The sequence below is a fragment of the Numenius arquata genome, chromosome 1 (assembly GCF_964106895.1).
Source record: "Numenius arquata chromosome 1, bNumArq3.hap1.1, whole genome shotgun sequence".
Taxonomy (NCBI): Eukaryota; Metazoa; Chordata; class Aves; order Charadriiformes; family Scolopacidae; genus Numenius; species Numenius arquata.
This window is the reverse complement of record NC_133576.1, coordinates 69,949,427-69,972,686: the sequence shown is the minus strand read 5'-3', so window position 1 is coordinate 69,972,686 and position 23,260 is coordinate 69,949,427. Positions and strand designations below refer to the sequence as shown.

Here is a 23,260-nt window from a genome sequence, read left to right as displayed (position 1 = left end):
AAGTTCTGTCCACGATGTTCATGTCTTCGTCTTTTTGTCGTGACTCAGATCAGCTGTTAGTCCAGGGCGTGATGAGTCAGCACCTTGGACAAACGGTTGTGCTCTGCTTACATCATTTTGGAAACCTAGGAGCTATTGCTGTTTAAAGGAAGTAATGAAACTGCTGGTAATGCATACAAATGGGAAAGCGCATGGCCCTGTGGCATGTAAGGTAAATGATAATGCAGTTTACCAAGTAGAGTAAAGATACTTTACCATTTTATGCTTTTGAATGCAACTCCCAGTTGAAGTAAAAAACTAAATTAATTGTCTGTATTGAAAGGATACTGTTCCTGGTTTCTGAATCTGCCTGTTGTTTCCAGGAAACGTTAGAGCATTGGGAAACTGTAAAGAGGGGCTTTTCAGTCACTATTTCCTAGATTTCCATGCTGCAATTGCATTATTTGGTAAGCAGTTCCAAGAATCCTCTTATAAAACAAACACAGGGGCGGGGTAGGGGGGTGATGACTCTTCATTCTAATTTCTGGCTGATCAGGAATTTGAAGTTTTAAGTGTTGCCCCTCCATAACAATTCCCATAATTTCTCTGATTTTTAACCTAAGTTCTTACAAACATCGTATTTGCCTAGGGTAGGCCGTTTTTTCTCTGTAACCTTTTTTGTATCAAACTGTGTCTACTAAGTAGCAGCGTAACACTGTTGGTTGGATGTCAGAGGTACTTAAAATAGCAACTTAAAAGCACTTCAGACCAGGAATGCAATTCAGATTTCAGTTTTGTTTAGGAATCCTAAAGAATTAGAGCATTTTGTTTTGTCCTAAGAACTTAGAACTGTGTTTTTCCAGGAAAACACAGAAACACTGTACTCTGGCTTTTCGGTTTCCTTTAAATCTAGAAGGAAACTTGAGAATATATTGGATCAGATGAAAAGTTTGCCTAGGTAATAGTAAAGAAACAAACATACTGACATCTTTTGCCTTTATATTCTGAGTTACTGTAGTTTGTTACCTTTAAAAAAAACCCAAACAGTCTTTAATGGCTTTTTATTCCATTCATCTGTTCAACCCATATGGACTTTTAGCATCCTTGGTGTCCTATGTCAGAGAATCCACAAATAAACTAGGCAGTAGATGAAAAAATATTTCCATTTGTTTTGAACTCTCCACTTACTAGTTTCATCTGATTCCTCCTAATCTTGTTGGTCAGAGTTGATGATAAAAGTAATATTCATGGACTAATGAAAGATACAGGAAACTTGAGCAGAAACTTAAAACTTCAAGGCTAAGCATGGAAGCCATATCTTGTGAAGCTTTTACTTCAAAAAAGATTTTGCACCTTTGAGAGTTTCAAAGGCAAATCCAGAAAAACATTTGGGAACATGACTATGCAGTGTCAGTTGGAATTAAGTAATGTCATTCAAAAGCTGCCATGAACAGAAAATCTACATCTGTAGTCATCAGATGCACAACTTTTGCTAGTTCTTAGTCACTTGAGTTCTTAGAGTTTTACTGCTCTACGTGGTTAGTGCTGCCCATATGTGAGTAGGGAGAGCGTCCTCCTTAGTATCTGGCATCAGCTACCACTTGAGATTTGCGAAGTAGATGTGTTGCCTCTTCCTTTTCCTCCCAAAGCCTGGCCTGATCAGCACCTGCTGAGTGTACACTGATAACACTGAGTTGAGCATAAAGCACAACTGCTCTGGGCACTTCTGAAAAAAGAAACCAACCAAAACTTGTGGAGAAGTGGTGCCTTCCCATTACATTACATAGAGCGTTGGCTCAGAGAGCAGATTTGTTTCGCGTGCATACATACACACACATGAATATATACACACATGTATAGCCAAACAAATACATAAAATCAATTAAAAATATGTTGTCTCTTTTGACAAGATTTCACCAACTTGCTGGCCTGAAGTCTAGGGAATCTGGGGAAACTGAGGGTAGTGTACGGAAGAAGTTTTCACCAGCACAGTTCCTCTGAATTCTATGTTAAATTCAGAGCATTCACAGATTCATTGCTTTGATCACTTCATAAAAATTTTCCAGTTATTTATTTCAATCAATTATACCTCCACTGACCCACTTTTCCTGGCTTGTGAAGTTTTACTTTAGCTTTACAAGGACACTTCCTTCTGTTGTGCCTAGGAAGTCTTTGGAAGTCCTAAATCATTTGGCAGCAGCAACTCTTCTCATTATTTGGGAGGAGTGATCATGGTTTACTTATGCTGCCTACTGACTGCTTGACCTCTGCCTCGGCATAGGCTTCTTGTGTAAGATGCAAGTTGTAGGACTGGATTGTCGTCAGATTGAAGAGTGTACAAACTAAAAACTTCCTAAACAAGTTCTATTGATTTATTAGGTAGAAAAGTGAACATCCCACTCTTCCTTCTCAAAGGAAAGAGTAACACAGTTCTCTCTTCCTAGATACTATAGACAGCTAAACATAGGGGCTTGAAGGAAGACTGTCCAACTCATATACTCATCTTGTTTATTGTTTCGCATACTCAAGTCCAAGAGAGAAAGAGAATTTCCTTTTGGTGATTTACAATCCATTCACTGTGTTGCTATTGAGAGTCCTAGTTCCACAAGCTATGCTCTTTATTCTGATTTTACTTAATGGATTTTATTCTGGAATTTAGGCATTGAGAAGGTGGCATTTAGAGCGTGCTAAGTCCTCTTGGGGTTGAAGCCCCAAACGAACATAAGTACAGAAGAGAAATAATGAAGCCAGCTGGTGAAGTCTGCTGAAATCTGCCAGTGTATTGTGGCAATAAGAACAGTTGTATCAAAGAGGTGATATTTGAACTAAAAAGTGGTATAATACAATGTGGTTAAATACAACCATGAAAATTTATGAAGAAGAGCCACTCATCACTAAGGAGCTCTGAAGGAGGAGAGGGGAAACTTTGCCAAAAAATGCAGAAACGTTGAAACTGAAGCAAGAGTCTTCTGTGAGCAGAAGAAAAATTCAACCAAGTTAAACCACTATTTGTGACAAGCTCTAAATGGACTGTAGCTGCTACTGAGTGTTATTCCTAGAGGGGAATGAAACATTGTCAGTTGGTCTCAAATTGAATCTGGCTTGCTATTTTTCAAAGAACTAACCATCTCAAATGCCATGTATAAAAGCAAAAAGAGTATCTTCTTGAAAACAGATTGCTCAAAGCTGGTGCAGACGGTGCAGTGATGCTGTTTTCTGTACCTCATGCTCATGGTTCCTTAAGTTGTGACAATTAAAACAATAATCTGTCTCGAACTCCAAATCAGTTGTGAAAAGGTCTAAACACTGTTGTCCTGTACAGTTGTTGTATAAATGGTTACCTGCTGTACAACTGCTTTAGATCATTGTGATGATTTGCCAGCAAGAGGAATGTGTATCTATTAGTTGTTACTTGTATGTAAAGTCCTTGATGTTAAAGTAAACTGATAGGAAATAAAGACCATTTTGAGTTGCAAAAATAGTCAGTTTGAAAACTGGTTTAGTTGAGCAAAGAGTTCCTGTGTCTTTCTCGGGGAGTGATTGAACTGAAGGTCAGCATATCATTTCTTTGCTGTCAAGCTCAAGTGAAAGTATGCACAGAACACAGTTTTAGAATAGTCATCTACACATAAGGAGTTGATTCTGAAGGACTTGGATTTTTCCGTGCTTTATGTGGGTCGTATGGTATTTCACCTTTCCAGCTAATGACATGTGCGTATTTTAGAAAAATACTGTTTCTGAATGTCTCATACTCACTAACAGTTCTGTGTTTAATATTTAATTTGCCCAAGATTTTAATGATTGTTCTTTCCTGAATTATACTTTTAGGCTTACTCACAGGAGGTGGAGGTGGTGTTGAGTGGTTTTGGGGACAGATTTTTTCAAGTGTCCTTCAGCTAATTTCATTTCTGTTGCATTAAAATATCATCAGAGATTGAACTGCGAAACAGAATTTTGTGGTTGACCCTGTAACATCAGGTGCTTGTAGTTAGAAGTGATTATCGTATGGGCAGATGTGGCCTAAGATGGGGGGCTTTTTGATTGTAACTTTCTCTGAAAACTCTTACCCTGTGGAAAGGTGAGGTAGCCTACCCCTCTTGTTTATTGTGGGGGGAGAACATAAGCAGGGCTAGTTAGTGAAGGGTAGCTAGCTCATGTCAACTCTCTGTCCATACTTACACCACAGTTAGTTGTCTATAGCCCTGACCCTAAAAGGCAGTTTCTAGAAATGGCTAAGGTAATCTTAGGATCCCACTGGCAATGAAAGAAACAGTCCCATCCATTCCTCTTTTCTGGCCTGTCTCCTTTGGCTTTGTCTGCTGCTTTTGTGAGTCAGTTCAGCAGGAAACTAACCTGCTGTTGTTTTAAAATCAGTTCTGTTGATTTAGTGAGATGAATTGCGTATAGCACCAGTATGAACATGGGGGTTGTGTGAGTTCGGAGGTAGTGTAAAGGTTGGGATGAAGGGATAAAGCCTGTTAGGCCAGCTGAGGTTGAATATCAGAACCATTCCTTTTGGTGGCAGTCAGCCATCAAGTTGACTCAACATCTTAAGAAACTTCACCCTGAGAGTTTGTTTCCCACCTGGAATAAAATTCAGTTGCTTTGCAACATACTAATTAGTTCATTTTAATATGAAACAGTAATGTTAACTCTGATGTGTCTAAAATCACAGGGATTTAAAAATACAGTATCTTTAAAAAAATTTTTGAACTTTTTTTTAAGTTCTTTTGCTAGATTCTAAACTTTTCAAATATGTGGTAGAAAACAGTTCTAGACCCTGTAGCAGCAGTTCTTTTCCAGAAGACTCAGCCAAGATCTCTTGTGCTGAGAAATGTGTAAACACGTAAGATGGTTCTTTCCTCAAAGAGCTTGCAGACTAGTGCCAAGTAGAATGGTGAGTTTGATGTGGGAACTGGAACGTAGATGCATGAAACTCAAACAGGCCACAAAATACCCACTTCATGGAAACAACTTTTAAGCCCTGCTGAGCAGGGATGGATTTAATCTACGGTTCAGGCAAAAGATTCTGGTACTCATTAGCAGTGGCCCAAGATATCCATACTTCCGTTAGCAGCAGACATACACCTTCAAGAATAAGGCTTGTGGTGTTTGAATATGTTAATTAAATCAAGTTCTTTTGCATTAGAGGACATTGGCAGGATGTTCTCTCTGGTCAGAAATGCAAAATAGCTGTTACAATGTGTTACACTTTCACTCAGCTTTCAGTTACCTGAAATTGGATTATCTGGATTAGAATTTACTTGTGCCATGTATGTAGATACAAATTTGGCAGGATTATTTGTTGAGTCACAGTGCAGCCTCATCTTGTCTTTGGAGATAGTTCATGTGCTTTCTGTAGTGTGGAGCTATAAATTGTATATTTTGCCAGATTTGAGTTGGCTACTTGAAGAGGCAGCAGAAATGTTTCTGCACCATATACCTGGTAAAGGGAATGCTGAAAAGTGTGGCAGAGACAACTCGAGTTTGGGCAGGACTAGTACTGACCCTGGAATTAAAAAACACATGAGGATCCATGTTCACTTCTTACAGAGTGATTGAGATCTCTATTCCATGCTCCCAAGCATTTTTCCCCAGAATACTTTTGGGTTTGGTCTGGGTTTGTCCATTTTCTGTGTTATCTCAACTGGCTGAAATAATGGAAAGCCACTTGTTTTACAAACACACCATTCTGAATTTAAGTATTTTAAACAAATAACTGTCCTGCATCAGACTGTGTGTAACAGATGAGATTGAAACAAATATTAACTTAACATCGACATTAACATCTACATTCCTTGTTTTGCCATCTAAAATCTCAAACTTTTATACAGACAGACATGTTTATAGCATTCATAAAATGTAGACTTAACATTTCATTCCATTACCTGATCTGTAGGCTTTGATTAACAGTCTTTAATAATAGGATTAAGTAGTTGCTGATTGGAAAGTATAATGCTAGGCCTATGAAGCAATGTACAGAGGGATGTTACCTATCTTTTCCTAGTGGACCGTATTGGATATTTTTGAGGTGCCAGCCATGTTCAAAGCATCAAAACTCTTAGTTTTACCTCTTCAATTTTGAAAAGGATTGCCCAGTAGAAACTTGAATTTTAGTAAAAGAACTCTTATTTTGTAGAACAGTAAGATTTTACCATTTGAATGTGGTCTAGAAAGAGATGCAGGGCCAGATTATGTTAATATTGGCCACAGGAGTTCTTGATTGTTCTTTTTTTCCTTGAAAGGTTTTTTTCTCTTGCACTGAAAACTTGAATTCTATTCGTAGGAATACTATTTCTGCTTTACAGGCCTTTGTGCAATTTCAGAGTTTGTTGGGATTTTTATTTTTTTTTAATTATTGCTGCAGATTTCTTTGTGTTCACAAGTCCAGAATATGAGCATTTCACTTTATTTAAAAAGCTTTTCTCTGGGCGAAGGGTCACTTTACAGCTTGTCCTTCAGGCTCTAGAGATACCCTGACAGCTAGTAACTGTGGTGGTTCACTTTCACTGAGTCATTGTTTGTTTGTGCTCTTTAAGTTGTGAAAAAAGAGAAAACTGTTCTGAAACAAGTTATGTGCTATAATAGTAAAAAAGATGAATTCTTGTCTGAAATTGGAATGCTTGTGATGGGTGTTTAAGTCCCCCCTCTAGATTTCCTCTCTCTCTCCAGCCCCACTTCAAGGGTTCTTTACAAAGCATTTCTTTTACTCATCCCTTCATCATGATTCCTATAGAGGGAGCATCATGTCATCCTTACATTTCTTATTTCATGAATCAGTGAGCATGTTTCAAATCTTGCTTAACTTCTCTGATTTAATATATCCTGTGCAAGATGTCTCTCATGCTCATTTGTTCCTTAGGTTTCAGCAAGGCAGCTGTAGAGGTTATCTTGCTTCTCAAGGAAAAATTCACACTGTAAGCACAAGTCTTTAGAAGTGAGGATTCTCCTTAGTCCAGAAACCTCAGTTCATCATGCAGTTCCTGGAACTACAAAGGGAGAAATTAGTCTTCCAGGTTTTCATATCAGCATTACGAAAATAATCCACAACTCTTAAGACATGAGCCAGAGACATACAGTAATCACTGAAGTACCACGTTCCTGATTTGTGTGTTTAGAATTTAAGTGGACTGGCTGATTCAAAAATCACATCTGCCAAGGAAATGGTAAATCATCATCAGATATTGTAAGTAGGCATTATAGCCTACCTTCTCTAGTTTTGCAGGCTCTAGGAAGACAACTTCTGAACAGTTGTTATGTTGCGGTTTTAACACAACTAACCTAAAGTAGTTCTGTTTTTCTGATTTCTAGTTTTATCAACCCATGCACATACCTATGATTCTGATTTTGATTGGCCCTACTGCTTGTGGTGGTGTGACCTAATGGATTTTAGACTAGAGATCTTTCTTCCTCACATCCCAGTGTCCTGAATAAAAATTGAATGTGTTCCAAAGTTTCAGAAAACCTTACTCACATAAAGGCAGTTCTCCAGTTTATCAGGCATTAGATATTTTAGTTTAAGCAAGAGCTTGTCTATATAGGGGTCAGAGTAGCTACCTATCAAATCCTTCCTTCTCAAGAACTTAGTGATTGGAATAAAGAACATCTTTATTAGACTGTTTTCGTCATGACTCATAGTGTGCATTTCATACAGTCTTGAAGGTTCTTTGTGGGGTTTTTTCAGAGTAAGAGTTTCTTTTCATATGAGATTTTCTTTTTGATAGACTTAGAATCATAGAACAGCCTGGATTGGAAGGGATCTCGAAAGTCTGTCTAGTCCAACCTCCATGTGGCTCCTTGTGAAGAGAGAGCCTGTGTCCTTTTTGCAGCCATCCTTTAAGACTTTGTCATCCTCTATTAAGAATGAGAAAGGGTAATCAGTAGTTAAAATTCTTTTGTTTCTTTGATACCTATGATATCTGAAAGCAATAGATTATGTTTTAATGAGTATCTTTTTTCTTGAACTTACGCTTTGCTATTTTCTCCAAGAACTTGTTAGCCAGAAGTGATAGATTTGAATTACAGTTGACTTGAGCTGATGGAAAAATACGTATTTTCCGTATGAAAGAAATAATCTAGCCATTTCCAGTATGTACTGTCCTCTACAGGAAAAAAGTCAATTTTGTATTTCATGTGGTCATCTAGTTCATCTCCTCTCATTTTTCTCACTGCTCCTTAAGAGTTCTGTGGTATCTTTTAGATATAATCCAAACCACTAAAAATTCATTACAGAAAGTCCAGTGTCTTGGAAATTGGTCTCTGGGTAAGAAATACAGGTACCTAGAGAGAAAATGCAACATCCTGAGGAGGGGTTGCTTTGTTTTGGTTGTTGTAGAGGTCATCTCCTTGACTTGTGATTAGTCTTCATATGTGTGTAAATTATGTATCATATTACAGCAAATGTAAGAATAGAACCAGGTATATCTTGATCTTCTTGTGTTTGCAGATGTCCTGAAACATACAACTGAAGCTTGTCTTTCCAAGGTAGTTATACCTGCTTCGACTAGAATTCTGTTGTTGCCTAATTTGGCATATTTGCAGTATTCCATGAAAATGGTCATATTTATGAAAACTTCTCTGCAGCTCTATCTTGTTCTGCAATCAAACTGGCCTGCAATCCAAGGCGGTTTATCCAGATTTCAGAGTATGCCTGCTTGGTAACTCTAGAACAAAAGGATTTAAGAGTCAAAAGCTGGAATTCAGCTTTCAGCCAGGTTCATAGGAAACAAAATTTTAATGTGATAAATGAGGCAGTCTCCAGAACAGTGCAGTCGAAGGATAGGAAAATTACCAAAATGCATTGTTAACTCCATCCACAGCTGTATGTGTTTTTTCAGTAGGCTGGGGACTGAGTGAGGCTTCTGTGTTCCATTATTGGATGATGCTGTGGATAGTCCAGAGAATAGGTATCTTCTCAAAAGCAGACAAGGATGAAAAAAAACAGTTGTCTTATTTCTGAGTATTAACTGTAGTTTGTGCATTTTTGTGGAGGATAAAGGAATAGAAATTACATATTTAATAAAATAAAGGTGACTGGCTTAAATTTTCCTTTTTGTTTCAGAGTGCTGTCCTCACACTCTAAGAGCTGATAGCCCTAAAAGACAAAACAGTGGGTTTTTTTAGGGGACTGGTTAGAGTAGAAAGTGAGAGATGTAATAGCAGGCAGTGACCTCATGATCTTATTACATCATTAATCAATATTTTAAAATCAGTGTTACAACAGCTATAGTTAATGTGAATCACTTGGGTGCAGTGAGTATCTGGCCACAGTTCAAAACATTTCTTTATTCCCTCCACCAGTTCTGTTCTAGCCAATTAATAGCTCATCTGGGGACACTGCTGGGTACAGCTCATGGTCCAGAGATAAGCGTCTTGCATAAAAGAAAACTGCAGTTTAGCTAGTTGGGTATATTTATTTATTTATTTATTATTAAGCAACACTAACAAACAAAAAAAGAAAAACTCAAATCACAAACCTAGCTATAGATCATACTAGATCATTTAAATAACTGGCTTTTCATTGAACATGAGATGGTCTTTGGTTTTTTTGTTTTAATGTGATGTATTGCAATGGAGCAACAAGTGTTTGGACATTTTATGATTAGCTGTAAATCCATTGATGAAATTATTCCAGTCTCTAGTACCAGTAGTTGTTTGCCTGTATCCCACCATACAGATAGTATCAAATAGGAAATAAAAGATTGTTCCTGACTCAGGCAATATTTTGCATGAACAGTAGCAATAAGAACCTTCTATTACTCCTTTTTATAGGAGATGTATGATGAACAGGAATAATTTAATAAATCATAATGGAAACTGAACATTGTAATGAGTTTTGTGTGTTCTGGGTGGATAGAAAAAAAATACGCATGTGTGGTGTTTGATACATTGCAGGAGCTACAGTATGCATTACTACAAAACTTAGTGGTTTTTTATTTTTCATTTCTAGGTTAACTGTAAAACTCATATACTTCAGTGAAGCTCCGAAAAATGTAATCTTTGTGGTGATCTGTAGATGGCCTGTAATGCATCATTGAAATGCCACCGACGACATTAGTAAACATTTAATTGATCAAGCATTTTTCTTCCTATGCAGAAGCTTCAGTATGAGGCGGGGTGGATGGCGGAAACGGGCTGCCGATGGCGATGGCTGGGGAATATGGGTATGTTCAAAACCAAGTGTTTTGGTTTTTTTTTTGCCTTTTTTCTTTTGTAAGGTAGATGGCACTGGTTAAAAAGGGTTTACAATTTTGTTATATATGTTAAAGGTATGCTATAAATTAAGCCCTTCTGCTTCACTTGAAAACACATAATTAAGTTCAAAAGAAATTTTTAAAATTACCTGGTTTTGAAGTCTCTGTTCACAATAATCCACTAAGTTGCATTATTAATAAGTGCAGACCCATGAATAGCTTTAAATCACCATTTAAAAACTAAACTAAACTAAACTAATTTTTAAAACTATTTATGGTTGTCTCCAGTACATTCTATGTAGTTGGACAAACAATAACTGAGGCACCTAATTTACATAAATATTTATGATACTACTGTCTCATGTGTATTTAAGAACTGGAAATACATGGATCTAAAGGAATATTCTCTACATTGTTTCTTTAGGCAATGAGCTTCTTCCAATTTAGCATCCAAACTGGCACCATTCCTTTGTATCTTTTTTCTTCTTTCTTTTTATCTTGTAAGAATTTTTATATAGATAGAATTTTTTGCTTATAGAATAAGATAAAAGAAGTATGAAATAAATCCTGCCATGATGGTAACAAGATGCAGTTATCTTGTACATAAGAATTTAGGGTGGACAATTTGCTATTTTTTATTTGAAAAAAGAATATGTCATTTGTATGTCAACCAAAATCAACTTGAAGGAATTGCTGCTTACCTTTCCATTCTTAAAATTGAGCAGTTTCTGTCTGTAAGTGTTAGAAAATAAGACTAACATCATGGGGTTTTTTTTTGTTTTGTTTTAACTTAAACATTAGGGCGGGTACATGTCTGCAAAGGTTAAGAAATTGGAGGATCAATTCCGGTCAGATTCAGCCATACAGCACCAGAGGGATGGAAATTCGTCAAGTATCTTTAGTGGAGTCGCCATCTATGTCAACGGCTTTACAGGTGAAGCGTTTATTTTTTGAAGGATCCATTCTGTTCTGTTTGCCATCCTAAGTGGAGTAAGGAACTGTAAAACACATGAGTTTGCAGCTAAGTAAATACATAACAATTACTGCATATGTTTTGTGTATTATGTACCTTTGTATTTCACGATTAAGGTTTTCAATATGAAATCAGATTTAGGTTCTGAATAGAAGTATTACTTTACTAAGTCATTTATGTGAGTGGTCACTGACACAAATGGCAAATTTTTCCACCTTTCCATGGTCTTATTATTTGAATTTTAACTTTCTCCATACCCCTACATAAATTTTTAGTTTTCCAAACAATTGATGGTTGCATGGGACTTGGAGTGTATGCATTAAATTTATGTTTGGGTGGATATGTTGGGGTTTTGTTGCTCAGAGTGGCATAATGCTTGAGACAGCGAACCCATTAATAGTGGAAGGAAGAGCAAGAGAAGAGGTAAGGCGTACATATGCATTGTCTGCAATGAACTGATAGTGCATGTTAACTGAAGTAAGATTCTTAATCTGCTATACTTATGTTCATATTTCTCCTGGGTTCTGTAAAGCGGCTTAATAACCTTTTTGAAACTTCCCAGAAGCCTTTTTCAGGGACGTATGCCAGGAATGTTGTGAGTATTACATAACTGATGCGTACAGCTTCTGTGATATGGAGCAGTGCTGGTTTGAGCACAGGGCTCAAATGGACTGAAAAAGGTTAAGGTTGACATGTTAAACTATTAATGTATCTGAATCAGTTATTTAATACAGGCAGTTTCTTTAGTAAAAAGCTAGTATTTGCATATTCTTCAAGTTACTAATTCCTAAATAGAGCTGCTCTTTTTTTTTTTTTTTTCCACCTCTGTTTGCAAAATTAGTACCCTTTTTAACATGATTGAGGGGATAAGAGATGTTCGTTTTTAAGATTCTCTGTTCCCTGTAACAACTGAAGAATAACGTGGTAAAGAAAGAGTGAGTTAACTGCTTCAGTAAATCAGGAATTTTGTAGTAGGAGTTCTGTGCTGTTGCTAAGCCCTTTTGATATTAATTGTTTTCTATTACTTCTGTGTATAAACCACTCTCCCAAACTCTAGTGAAAAGATACGTGAGTTAATTTAATACTTGATTTTTATCTACAGTTTTCTACATTTCTTCAGAAACATTTTTCTGATTTGTTCCTTGAAGAACTAGAAAGTTTTTTCAGGAGAAAAATAATGGTTTGCACTCTTTCTGATCATGGCATCATATTTCTCAATTAAAATTGTTTTTCTTAGTGTATTTGCTGACACAAAACAGGAATATTTCTGGTTTTCCTTTTATAGATCCCTCAGCTGATGAATTAAGACGGCTAATGATGTTGCATGGAGGCCAATACCATGTGTATTATTCCAGATCAAAAACAACTCACATCATTGCCACAAATCTTCCCAATGCCAAAATAAAAGAACTGAAAGGAGAAAAAGTAGTTCGGCCAGAGTGGATCATGGAAAGGTAAGTTTAGGTCTATTGCTTTTGCAGATTTGTCCTTTTGGAAAGCAAAAGAAGAAAAGAAGAAAAATTTGGAAAAAAAAAATTATAGAAGATTGCATTTTGAGATTATGGCTTAGTTAAAAATAAATCTACCCTTGCAACAGCTAAGGAAAAATACCACTGTTACATTGAAGTTATACTTCTTAGTGATTGTTCCTTAGGAAACTTCACTAAGAACATTCAGAAAGTCTTATTCATTCAGAAAGTCATGAAGTCTCAGGCATATCTGGAAACTGAACATTGTACTGTTGATTGCATTTAATATCCAATCAATTGACCAGCCTTCATCTCAGTTTGCTTAAATAAGTACCGGGTGATTGTTTTTTAACCTCTTGCCTTGTGCATTGCGTAAGTTTCATTTTTTTCACAGAAAGAGTGGTCGGGCATTGGAATAGGCTGCCCAGGGAGGTGGTTGAGTCACCATCCCTGGATGTGTTTAAGAGACGTTTAGATGTGGTGTTGGGGGATATGATATAGGGGAGAACTTTGTAGTGTAGGGTAGATGGTTGGACTCGATGATCCCAAGGGTCTCTTCCAACCTGGACGATTCTATGATTCTATGATTTCATCTGTAGAATGTCAATTGAAAAGCATTTTCATAAAATTGAAATTAATCTATCTAAATATTTATCATGTTGTGACTTTGTAACAAAAAAACCAAAATGAAAAAAAAACACCTCACAAGTTTTATTTACAAAGGATTTATGTTCTTTGGTTCCTCCATGCACTAGAATATATAGGATAAACTAAAGTTGTCATCAGGTCCTTGGAAAAGGTGATAGCCAGGCTGAGAGCAGTTAATCTGGCTTGCTTCTGTTTTCTTCCATCTGAGGAACCCATGGGAAACAGAACAGGCAGGAATACGTTCTGGGAATCATTCTGTCAGTGTCATGCTATTCTTAACTAGCCTCTCTCCTAGATGGCCAGCAAAATCAGCCAAGGAACTGTTCTGCATACATACTTGTAAAATCCTATTTCAGTTCCTATTTTCAGTTTGCTGATTTTCAGTCCTTTGGATTCAGCTGTTTCATGTCATGTATCGTTAAGGTTAATTTTTTTTTTTCGAAAAAGACTTCTGGTACATTTCTTAAACAGTTTTAGGGCCTTTCCCATGAGTTTAAGGACTTGGAAAACTGGTGCTAGGTGCTTTTTTATTTTAAAGATGTGGCTGTTTTCATTGTGCCATTAACACTTGTTATGATTTTAACCAAGTTGGAGAAATCAATTTGTATACATTTAGTAGAGACTTGCTAGAACCTAATGTATACAGTCTCCTAAAATTTTCCTTATGATGTCTTGTGTTTGGGTTCTGCATCTCCTGGTTCTGGAAGGTTGTACTGTAGAATAAGTCAGAAGAGCTGAGTATAGACAGAAATGTGGGGTTGGGCACAAGGAGACAGGGAACTCATTGTCTCAGTAGAACAGGGTTCATGTCAGAATCTGGAATAAAAGCTAATTTCACGACAGCCCCTCATTTTTCCCTTCCTCTCAACAGTATTGAAGAACTCACTGGTTAAATACTCTATCTCTGTGTATGGAATACCAAATTATGTTCTCCTCAGTAGATCCGGTGGTGAAAATCAGTGCAGTGGATGTAGAGGTTCCAAATTTGTTGAATATTCTTGTGCACATCATGTTAGTGCAGGATGATGGGTTCGGGTTTTTTTTAGTTTGGTTAAGAATCAACCCCAAAATGTTACTGTCATGAATTGCTGGTAAAGCAGTGTTGTTAGATCTTCAGTCTTGTCATTCAGGGTTGCAAAATGAAAAGGTCATTTGTCTGTGGAGCTTTGATTTATTGCTTTGTGCACACACATTATGATCTAGTCCTTAAATACATGATCACATGGGTTTTTCACTATGGTACCTGCTACATTCTCTTCACAGAAGAGGTTGAATTCAGGTTGCAAATTGCTAATTCAGTGCCGTGTTTTTTGCTTCTTGTCTCTGTAACCCTGTTCTTCCTTACTGCATAGGACTCAAATTCTTTGCTGATAATGGAATAAATAATTAATTCTTGTCTTTTATTGGTGCTTATCACTGTAGCGTCTGTCTGCTTTCCAAAGATTAATGAACTTACAGCATTTATTACAATGGCTATTATTTTCATTTTTCTGTTTGAGAGTCACCAAAAAGACATTAAGGTAAAACACCAAAAATGTCAATAATTTGGAATATGCCCTGTGAACTATGTAAGATAAGATTTTTTTCGTTACTTATACAAGAAAGGTAAGACATATGTTGAAGTTTATTGCTCCATTAAAAGCTTTGCATATTTTGAACTGTGAACATTCTGAACTGTGGTCTAAAGTCAGACGCTCATAAACTTGTTGTTAAATACAAGTAGCTCTAGAATTTTGGTTTAATTAGCATCACATAGAGATCCTGCAGTAACAGTAGTTGCAAAATGCAGTATTGCAGAATAATGTGTGGTTGCTTTAGCGACGAAGTCATTCTTTCTGCACTCCTCGTTGCATGTTTTTGCTACCTTTCCATTTCTGCAACAAATGAAGGAAGAGACTTAGAACTTCAGAAATATATTTTCCTTTATTTGAAAAATACATGACACAATTATGTAGCTTGAAAAGGTTGTTGTGCTATGTCCAGTGGAAGCCAAATTAAGGTTACATAGGAGGTTTAAATTTTGACAAACTGATCTGAGAGCTTGACTTTCAAATTTGGATATTCTTTTAAGAAACATTCTTTGACATTTATAATAAAATCACTTTTCAGAGGCTAAGGATAACTAACCACTAAAATGAGCTACCACCAAAATCTGTGGACTCCTTGTTTTGATGAGGATTCAGAATGCAAAATACTTGAATAAATAAAAACTTCTGGTCTTTCAACAGTACAGCTTTCAGAAGCGATGCCATATTACTTTAACACGGTAACTGTTTTTTTGGAAACTAGCAAAGCATTGAAGGGGATTTATAGCTGTATCAGAAGCAAATGGAGCAGGCCAGCTGTTGAATGGTGGGGCAACATCATGATAAAGGATATGGAAAAAGTTGAGGTACTCAGTACTGCTGTTTCTTCAGTGTTTAATGGCAAGGTCTACTTTCTTGTCTTGAAGGCCTGTGTGCCGAGTGGCAGAGTTCGGAAAAAAGAAATGCTAATAAAGGTATAGGAAGTGTAAATTATGGTTCACTTCAGGAAACATGACATATACAACTCTTCAGTACCAGACTGAATGCATCCAAGGGAGCTGAAGAAGCTGGCTGGTATCAGTGCTACACCACTCTGTCATCTTTGAAAACTTGTGGAAATCAGATTAGATTTTCCAGAAGACTAGAGGAAAAGCAAATGTCATCCCTGTCTTCAGAAAGGGAAAGAAGAAGGATTCAGGGAACTGCACTGTGATCAGCTTCACCACAGTCACTGAAGACTACAGAGGATACCTTCCTGCAAGCTATATCTAGAGTAGCAAATTGTGCCTGACCAGCCTGGTTGTCTTCTATGGTGAGATGACTGGACAATGGGAGAGCAGTAGATAGCATTTGCTTTGACTACAGTAGGGCTTTTGACACAGTGCCCCATTGCATTCTTTTAGTCAAACTAGGGGGATATGTGTTGGATAGTGGCTGTGCTAGCTCGGTGAAGAACTAGCTCAACTGCCTAACTCAGACAGTAGTGGTCAACAGTTCAGAGTCAAACTAGCAAGTGGTTACAAGTGGCATTTCTGAAGGGTCGATACTGGGGCAGATGCAGTTTAATGTCTTCGTTAACAATGGTGACATTGGTGATGCAACGGAGAGTACCTTCAGCAAGTTTGTGGATGACAGCAAATAGAAGGGAACAGTTGATGTACTGGAGAGCAGGACTGCCCTTTGGAGAGTCTCAACAAAGTAGAGGAATGGGATGACAGAAACTTCATGAAATGCAACAGTCAAATGCAGAGTCCTGCACATGAGAGAGAATTAATTCCATGCAACCAGACAGGTTAGGGACTCACTGGCTAGGACACAACCGTGTAGGGAAGGACTTGAGGGTCCTGGTGGACTACAAGTTGACCATGGAGTAGCAGTTGTGCCCTTGTGGAGGTAAAGGCTAACAGCATATTGGGTTGCATTAGCAAGGCCATAGTCAGCAGGTCAAGGGAAGTGATTCTTCCAATCTATTCAGCACTTCTGAAGCTGCATCTGGAGTTCTGTGTCTGATTTTGGGCTTCTCAGTACAAGAAAGATACCGACAAACTGCAGTGAGTTCAGAAGAGAACCACTACCATTAATAGGGGCCTGGAACATGGGATATATGACAAGAGGCTGAGAAAGCTGATTTTGTTCTACTTGGAGAGAAGACTAGGAGGGGATCTAATTGTTGTCTTTTGTTACCTTATACGGAGGTTACAGAGAGCGTGGAGCCAGATTTTTCTTAAAGATGCACTGCAAGAGGCAGTAGTCACAAGTTGCAGCAACGAAAATTTTGACTGAGTATAAGGAAAAGACTTTTCACAGTGAGAGAGAGTAAGCAGTGGAACAGGTGCCCAGAGAGGTTGTGAAGTCTCAGTCCTTGGAGATATTGGGTGGACTCTGCCCTGGCCAACCTGATCTAACTTTAAAGATAACGCTGCTTTGAGCAGTGTTTGGACTAGGGACCTCCAGAGGTCCTTTCTAACCTAATTTTTTTAGTGATTATGAATTCTGCGATCCAGGGAGTGTGGAGTGGGAAAAGATGTTGAATGATGCATCTAAAATAGGCTTTGTATTGCTGCATCTTAATACAGTTTGAAAAAAACAAACCAGCTATGTATTGATCCAGTAATGCAGGTATTCCAGTAGCTAAAATCTTAGCATGAACAAGTTCTTAAATAAATGTGAGGTTTTTTCATCTTGAAATTGCGGTAATTATTTTGAAATATTACCTGGGTGTTTATACACTCAGGTTCACACAGTGATATGAGAAACAATCTAGCTAAGCATTGTAAGAACTTAGTTGCTGCATCACCACTTTCTGTATGAGAAAGGTTTGGAATTCTGCCATGTGTATTTTTAACTCTTTTTGGCAATGTTTAATATAAAAGATGTTCCTTTATGAATGCTATATATTCATGTATCAAAAAATATTTAATTGATATATTTTTAGGGTTGTTTTTACTATTCCATTCTCATAGAAACCTTACCAGGTCTCTGTGTATATGCCTAACTAGTTTTAATTTATCTAATTGGGAAATGCGATCTCCCACTGTATTCTTCTCTAATTGCAGCAAGAAAGCTCCTAAGGGCTTTTATTCCACTGTCCTGCTCCCTTGGCAGTAGTACAGATTTGGGCTAGTTAAAAAGCATATCTCCAAGAGAAAGCACTCAGGTGTTGAACAGAAAAGCAGTATCTGTCACTCAGCTAAATTCTCTTTAAAAATTTGAATCCAGTTGTATCTTCAAAACTGAATGCTAATATTAAGCTGCTTTGATATGAGAGAGGTTCCTCTGCTGTAAGAAGTTTCAGCATCTCTGATCCAGTGCTCAATATGAAGAGTTGTATATGAAGAAGTGGTGAAGTATTGGCTGGGAAGGCTGTTATCTCTACTGCCAGCAACAAACATTGGGGTGGAGAGATGAAATCATGCTGTGGTGTATTTTTGAGAGGATTCCACTTCAAAGTCCATGACTTCCCTAAGGAATTTAGCAGTTATTGAAGTATAATTGCAGTTTCAGTGGAAGAAGAAAGAGACGAGGGAGATACAGTGGAACACATAGGACAGAACTGGAATGATTGTGGTAGATATTTATGGAAGGTTTATTTGGAAATTATTCTGTCTAGCTTGCTTCAGTGAATTTTCTCAGAAGAAGGGGTAGTTATCCTTTCGGAATGGAAAAAGTAGTTTCTTTGTAAGAGTGACTGTCATCCTAGCTAACCTCCTTCAAATTCTGCCCAAATGTGCTTGGAACCACATGCATTTGCATTGTTCCAAGTTAAAGAGCTCAGTCAGCATTGTTCAGTTAGAATAACCTGGACCATTCATCCATTTTTTTTTTGTTGTTGTTGACTGGGCATTGATTATTTTGTTTTGGGTTTTGTGTGTGGAGAAGAGAAATGGATGTAGACAACTGACCAACACAACTGTGCGAATATCATTTGTAGTACCAGTCACCACATCACAAATTACTTTTCAGTTCAATCCGGTTAGTAGTGGGAAAGCTACTGCAAGTCCATGTAGCAGAACAGCAAAAGGTAATGACCAAAGTAATAGTTTATTGTACATGAGGTATTTTTTAGCATAGAAGGTTGGGGGGCTTTTTAAATGTCTTAAGTAGTAACCTGTTCCTTTTTTTTTTTATTTCAGCATTAAAGCTGGACGTCTTCTCTCGCACATTCCATATCAGCTATACACCAAGCAGTCAAGTGTTCAAAAAGGTCTCAACTTTAATAGCATATGCAAACCTGAAGATGCCATGCCAGGTCCAAGCAATATAGCTAAAGATCTCAACAGGGTGTAAGTGTTTCTGATCTTGTAATGCAGATATTAATCATTCACCCATAATGGGTTTGCATTTATAACTATATAGCATTTTTAAAATTCATTTCAACCTCATAAGAGGGAAGCTCTGAGGCACTGAAACTTAGAAATAATGTATAGCTATATAAATAGTTGAGGACAGAACTACAGTTACCTTGACTGCAAGCCTTGTCTCTAGTCTTTGAACCACACTTTGTTAACGTGACCTAGTATGGAAGCAACAGGCTTAAATGATTAAACGATTCTGACTAGTGACACTGAAAAGTAGGTTTTATTTCAAAAACAAAAAGCTGGTATGATTTGATTACTTTTGCTAAAGGTGCCCAAGAACAAATGTAAATGGATACTAGTTGTTCAGTTCTTTCTTTAGCTTTTATAAAAAAAGTCACAGCATACCTTACATATGCTAACAACAAGCTTTAGGTCACGCTTGAGAGAGAAGATTAAAAAATCCAATTGCAATATAAAAAATTCTCCTAAAAGAACCTGAGAAGGGAATAGAGCAGAAAGCACCAGCAAAACTTTTAAGTGGCAGAGGAATTGGAATTTGGAAAGAAACCTTCCACTTGAACTGTAGATTTTTTTTTTTAGGAGGGCCCCTGCATCTTTTTCATAAGCACATTTTTGTTGTTTAGAGGCAAGAATCATAGATTTCAGGTTGGAAGAGACCTCTGGAGGTCATCTGGTCCAACGCTACTGCTCAAACAGTATGGTGATCTGTGTTCTTCCACAGTCCAGTGATTTATTTAAAATCCCGTTCTGCATAATGCTGAGGAGACTTTACCACATGAGTGGGATTTGTCTATGTTTAGGAAAAACAAAACTAGTGCCACAAAATGGATAATCCTAAACAGTATTTCTTACCTGTATTTTAAACAGAGCAATATAATTACCATCACCTCTTATTATTGCATTTTTAATGCTTTTTAAATGAGAAGAATATTCAGACTTCCAAAAATATCAATTTAATCTGAAAAGCATGAATTTAAAAGCATGCCCTATCCACTGATGCTAAATATGTACCACTGGATATATAACTTTCAACCATGCAACTGCTCAAAAATATTATGCTTAATATAATTTATGATTGTGATAATCGTAACCAAATCATTGTCACAGTTAATTGGCTTTCTGTTTTCACTGGTTAACTGGATACCTAATTATTTCCCACCTTTTTTTTGTTTGTGTCCTTAAATTGCTAGCTTTGTGTGTTGGGAGTGATGGTTGGTTTTTTTCAACAGATCAAGATTATGCACAACTCTTCAAGGCTTTGGTTTTAATTCCATTTAGGGTTTGTTACAGAGTTAATTTTTTGAATACAAGCTTTGCCTCTATGCTGTCAGAGTAAGTGTAACTTGCCAAGTGCACCTGTGGCAGAATACTTTGTTTTAGATGATTAAAAGGTGAAAAGTAGTTTGGGGTTTTGTCAAAGGCTAAGAATATGTCTGATTTGTACAGCTTAAACAGATTTTTCTTGAGAGAAGATAAAGTAAATCCAGCACATTAATCTAAAATAATTTTCTAAAAAATAGAAGTTTTCTATGTATACTTCCAGGTTTTTTCATTTTTTGTTTGTTTGTAACTAGATAAGGAAAATGACATCTCTGATAAAAAGATAACTCCTCCTGATGGTTTGCATATTCCTGCACCATTCATGTTGCCATGGTAGTACAGTTCTGTTAACAAATAAATAATTATTGTAATTCCATTGGAGACTGCTGGTCAAATTAAAGGCCTTAGAAATAGCTTTTCTAATGTGGGTGTGATTTTGGTTGCTCCCATGTACACTCCTGGTATTGCTGCATTAGTAATACAACAAATCTGAAATATTTTGTACAACAATGCAATATTTTGTGACATTGAGAGGACATGGCTCAGAGTTTGAGATAACGGTCTTGAGAATGTAAAAAATACTCAAGTGTATATTGATAACAATTAGGAAGATAAATACTTAGCTCTTGAAATGACCTGTAAATGTGCCCTTTTTTGTAAAAGACATGGTACTAAATAATCATATCTGTTTCAGAAATCATATTAAAAAGCGAGAGATGGACAACGAGATCACACCCAATGGAATAAGTAGCTGGAATGAAGAAGAGGAAGAGGAAAGTGATGATTTTGGATTTACGGAGCTGGAGCAGATCCTTCCTGGACGGAAACAGAATGGGATTCAGTCTCACAAAGACAGCACTGCCATTTTTAACGGACACACACACACTTCTACCAGTGCCTTAAAGACACAGGATTACTTGGTGCCCTCTGGCAACGGTGTTGCAAGTAGGTTCTCTCCAGGCCCTGTGCAGGAGGAGGGGAAGACTGAAAAAGGCATGGTTGACTTTAGAGACTGCACAACGCAGCAGTTGCAGAAGAGCAACAAAAATACAGACTTTTCATGGAATCCACATAGGACTATGAGTAACTCATCCTCATCTTCATCTTTGCACAGTAATGCTAAAATAAATGGTGCTCACCACTCCACTGTTCAGGGGCCTTCAAGCACAAAAAGCACTTCTGTACCTACTCCTCCTTGCAAGTCAGCTTCCCTACCTGTGTCCAAACCTTCGGATTGTAGTTTTATCTCTGACTTTTATTCACGTTCAAGACTGCATCATATATCAACATGGAAGTGTGAATTGACAGAGTTTGTCAACAGTCTGCAGAGAAAAAACAGCGGTGTCTTTCCAGGAAGGGAAAAATTAAAAAAATGGAAAGCAGGCAGGTCTGCTCTTAAAACTGACACAGGTAGATACTTGTTTAAGAAGGTTTATGTTGAGAAGGTGCTTTATATCTTTGTACGTTAAAGGTCTAACTGAGACTAAGTAGATTAGTATTCGGTATTCACATTACAGTCAGGCTATCTGGAAAAGCTTGGTGAGTTTGATGCACTGAAAACTGAAGGATCCAGCTGCTTTTGGTTTTGTTTGTTTGGGTTTTTTTAACTTAAAATGTGACTTAATGTGATACTCTGGTCTATATTCAATTCTTCCTTGCAGAAATAATATTCCTGACTTTACCAAGATATGTGGATTGATCAAGGGGAATAATACTATATATCTAAATACACAAGTCTGTAGTTGCTGTGTGAAAATCTAAAGGGAAAAAACAGAAGAAAAAACCTTGCTGCTTATAGTTCAGTGTGAAAATTTAAAAGATGAGTAGCATTTGGAAGTGAAAGAAAATCTAATAATTTTTTTTTGTTAGTAAGAGTTTTATAGAACTTGTTAGGTAGAAGGTGTCAATTATGAGAAAATAAAATAGAGATTTTAAGTTGATGCATTGTTTAGGCTGTTTGTCTACTGTTCACATTCACATTGCTCTAAGAATTTTGTAAATGTAAATATCTTCTTGGTGAGAAGAAACAAAAATCTTTATAATTTAAGGTGGTAGAAACTTGATAATAGTCCTTGATGATTACTGTGAGTAGTACCAAAGTGTATAAATTAGGGTTCAAGTTTTCTATTGGTGTATCTTCATACTAGGTAATGTGTCTGTTGCGATCTCAGCCAAGCCACAGAGCTGTATAATGCACGTGGATATGGATTGCTTCTTTGTGTCTGTGGCTATCCGAAATAGACCAGATCTCAAAGGTCAGTATTTAATTCTACATGTTCAGCCTTTGAAACAGAAGAAAAAAAACAAAAAAACCCAAACCGAACTTGCACACTTACAAAAATGCGCTTTGCATGTTAATCTTTTTTTCTGGCATCTTTGATAGACCATGCAACTTTAATATTCCTGCTTACTTTCTCAACAACCAAAAGAAAGTGGAAGAAAAAACTGGAATTCTCCTTGCTGTCTCCTTTCAGTATCTAAAGTAAGAAGAGAGAAGTGAAATATGGAGTAACCATTTTCTATAACATTGCACATATCTTATTGAGACTTACCATATGAGAAATTGGAGATCAAATTCTAGTTGTACCAAAAATGCGTTTTGGTCACTCTGTTAAAAAAAAAAAAAAAAAAAAAAAGTGAAAAGGTTAACTCTGAGAATTAATTGTCTCTTTGCCTGATTCACCTTTTTCAAGGGAAATTTGCTTTGCCTTCCATTTTTTATCTAACCTCTTACACATAAAGTATTATAAAACCTGCAGGATGAACAATTCAGTTGGAATTTAGAAGTCTGAGTTGTGTGATCATCCTTAGGGCGTAGCAAGAGTTAGTGGAG

General features: G+C 37.0%; 1 protein-coding gene across 1 annotated transcript in view; it reads left to right on the top strand.

Annotated features, from left to right (window-relative positions):
• REV1 (REV1 DNA directed polymerase) overlaps positions 1-23,260 on the top strand; it is a 59,355-nt gene that overhangs the window by 3,860 nt on the left and 32,235 nt on the right. Inside the window, exons 2-7 of the mRNA XM_074168432.1 lie at positions 10,076-10,142; positions 10,974-11,106; positions 12,431-12,599; positions 18,922-19,071; positions 21,122-21,837; positions 22,575-22,682. Coding sequence (XP_074024533.1) covers positions 10,086-10,142; positions 10,974-11,106; positions 12,431-12,599; positions 18,922-19,071; positions 21,122-21,837; positions 22,575-22,682 — 1,333 coding nt within the window. The 5' untranslated portion in view covers positions 10,076-10,085. The remainder of the gene's footprint in view (positions 1-10,075; positions 10,143-10,973; positions 11,107-12,430; positions 12,600-18,921; positions 19,072-21,121; positions 21,838-22,574; positions 22,683-23,260) is intronic.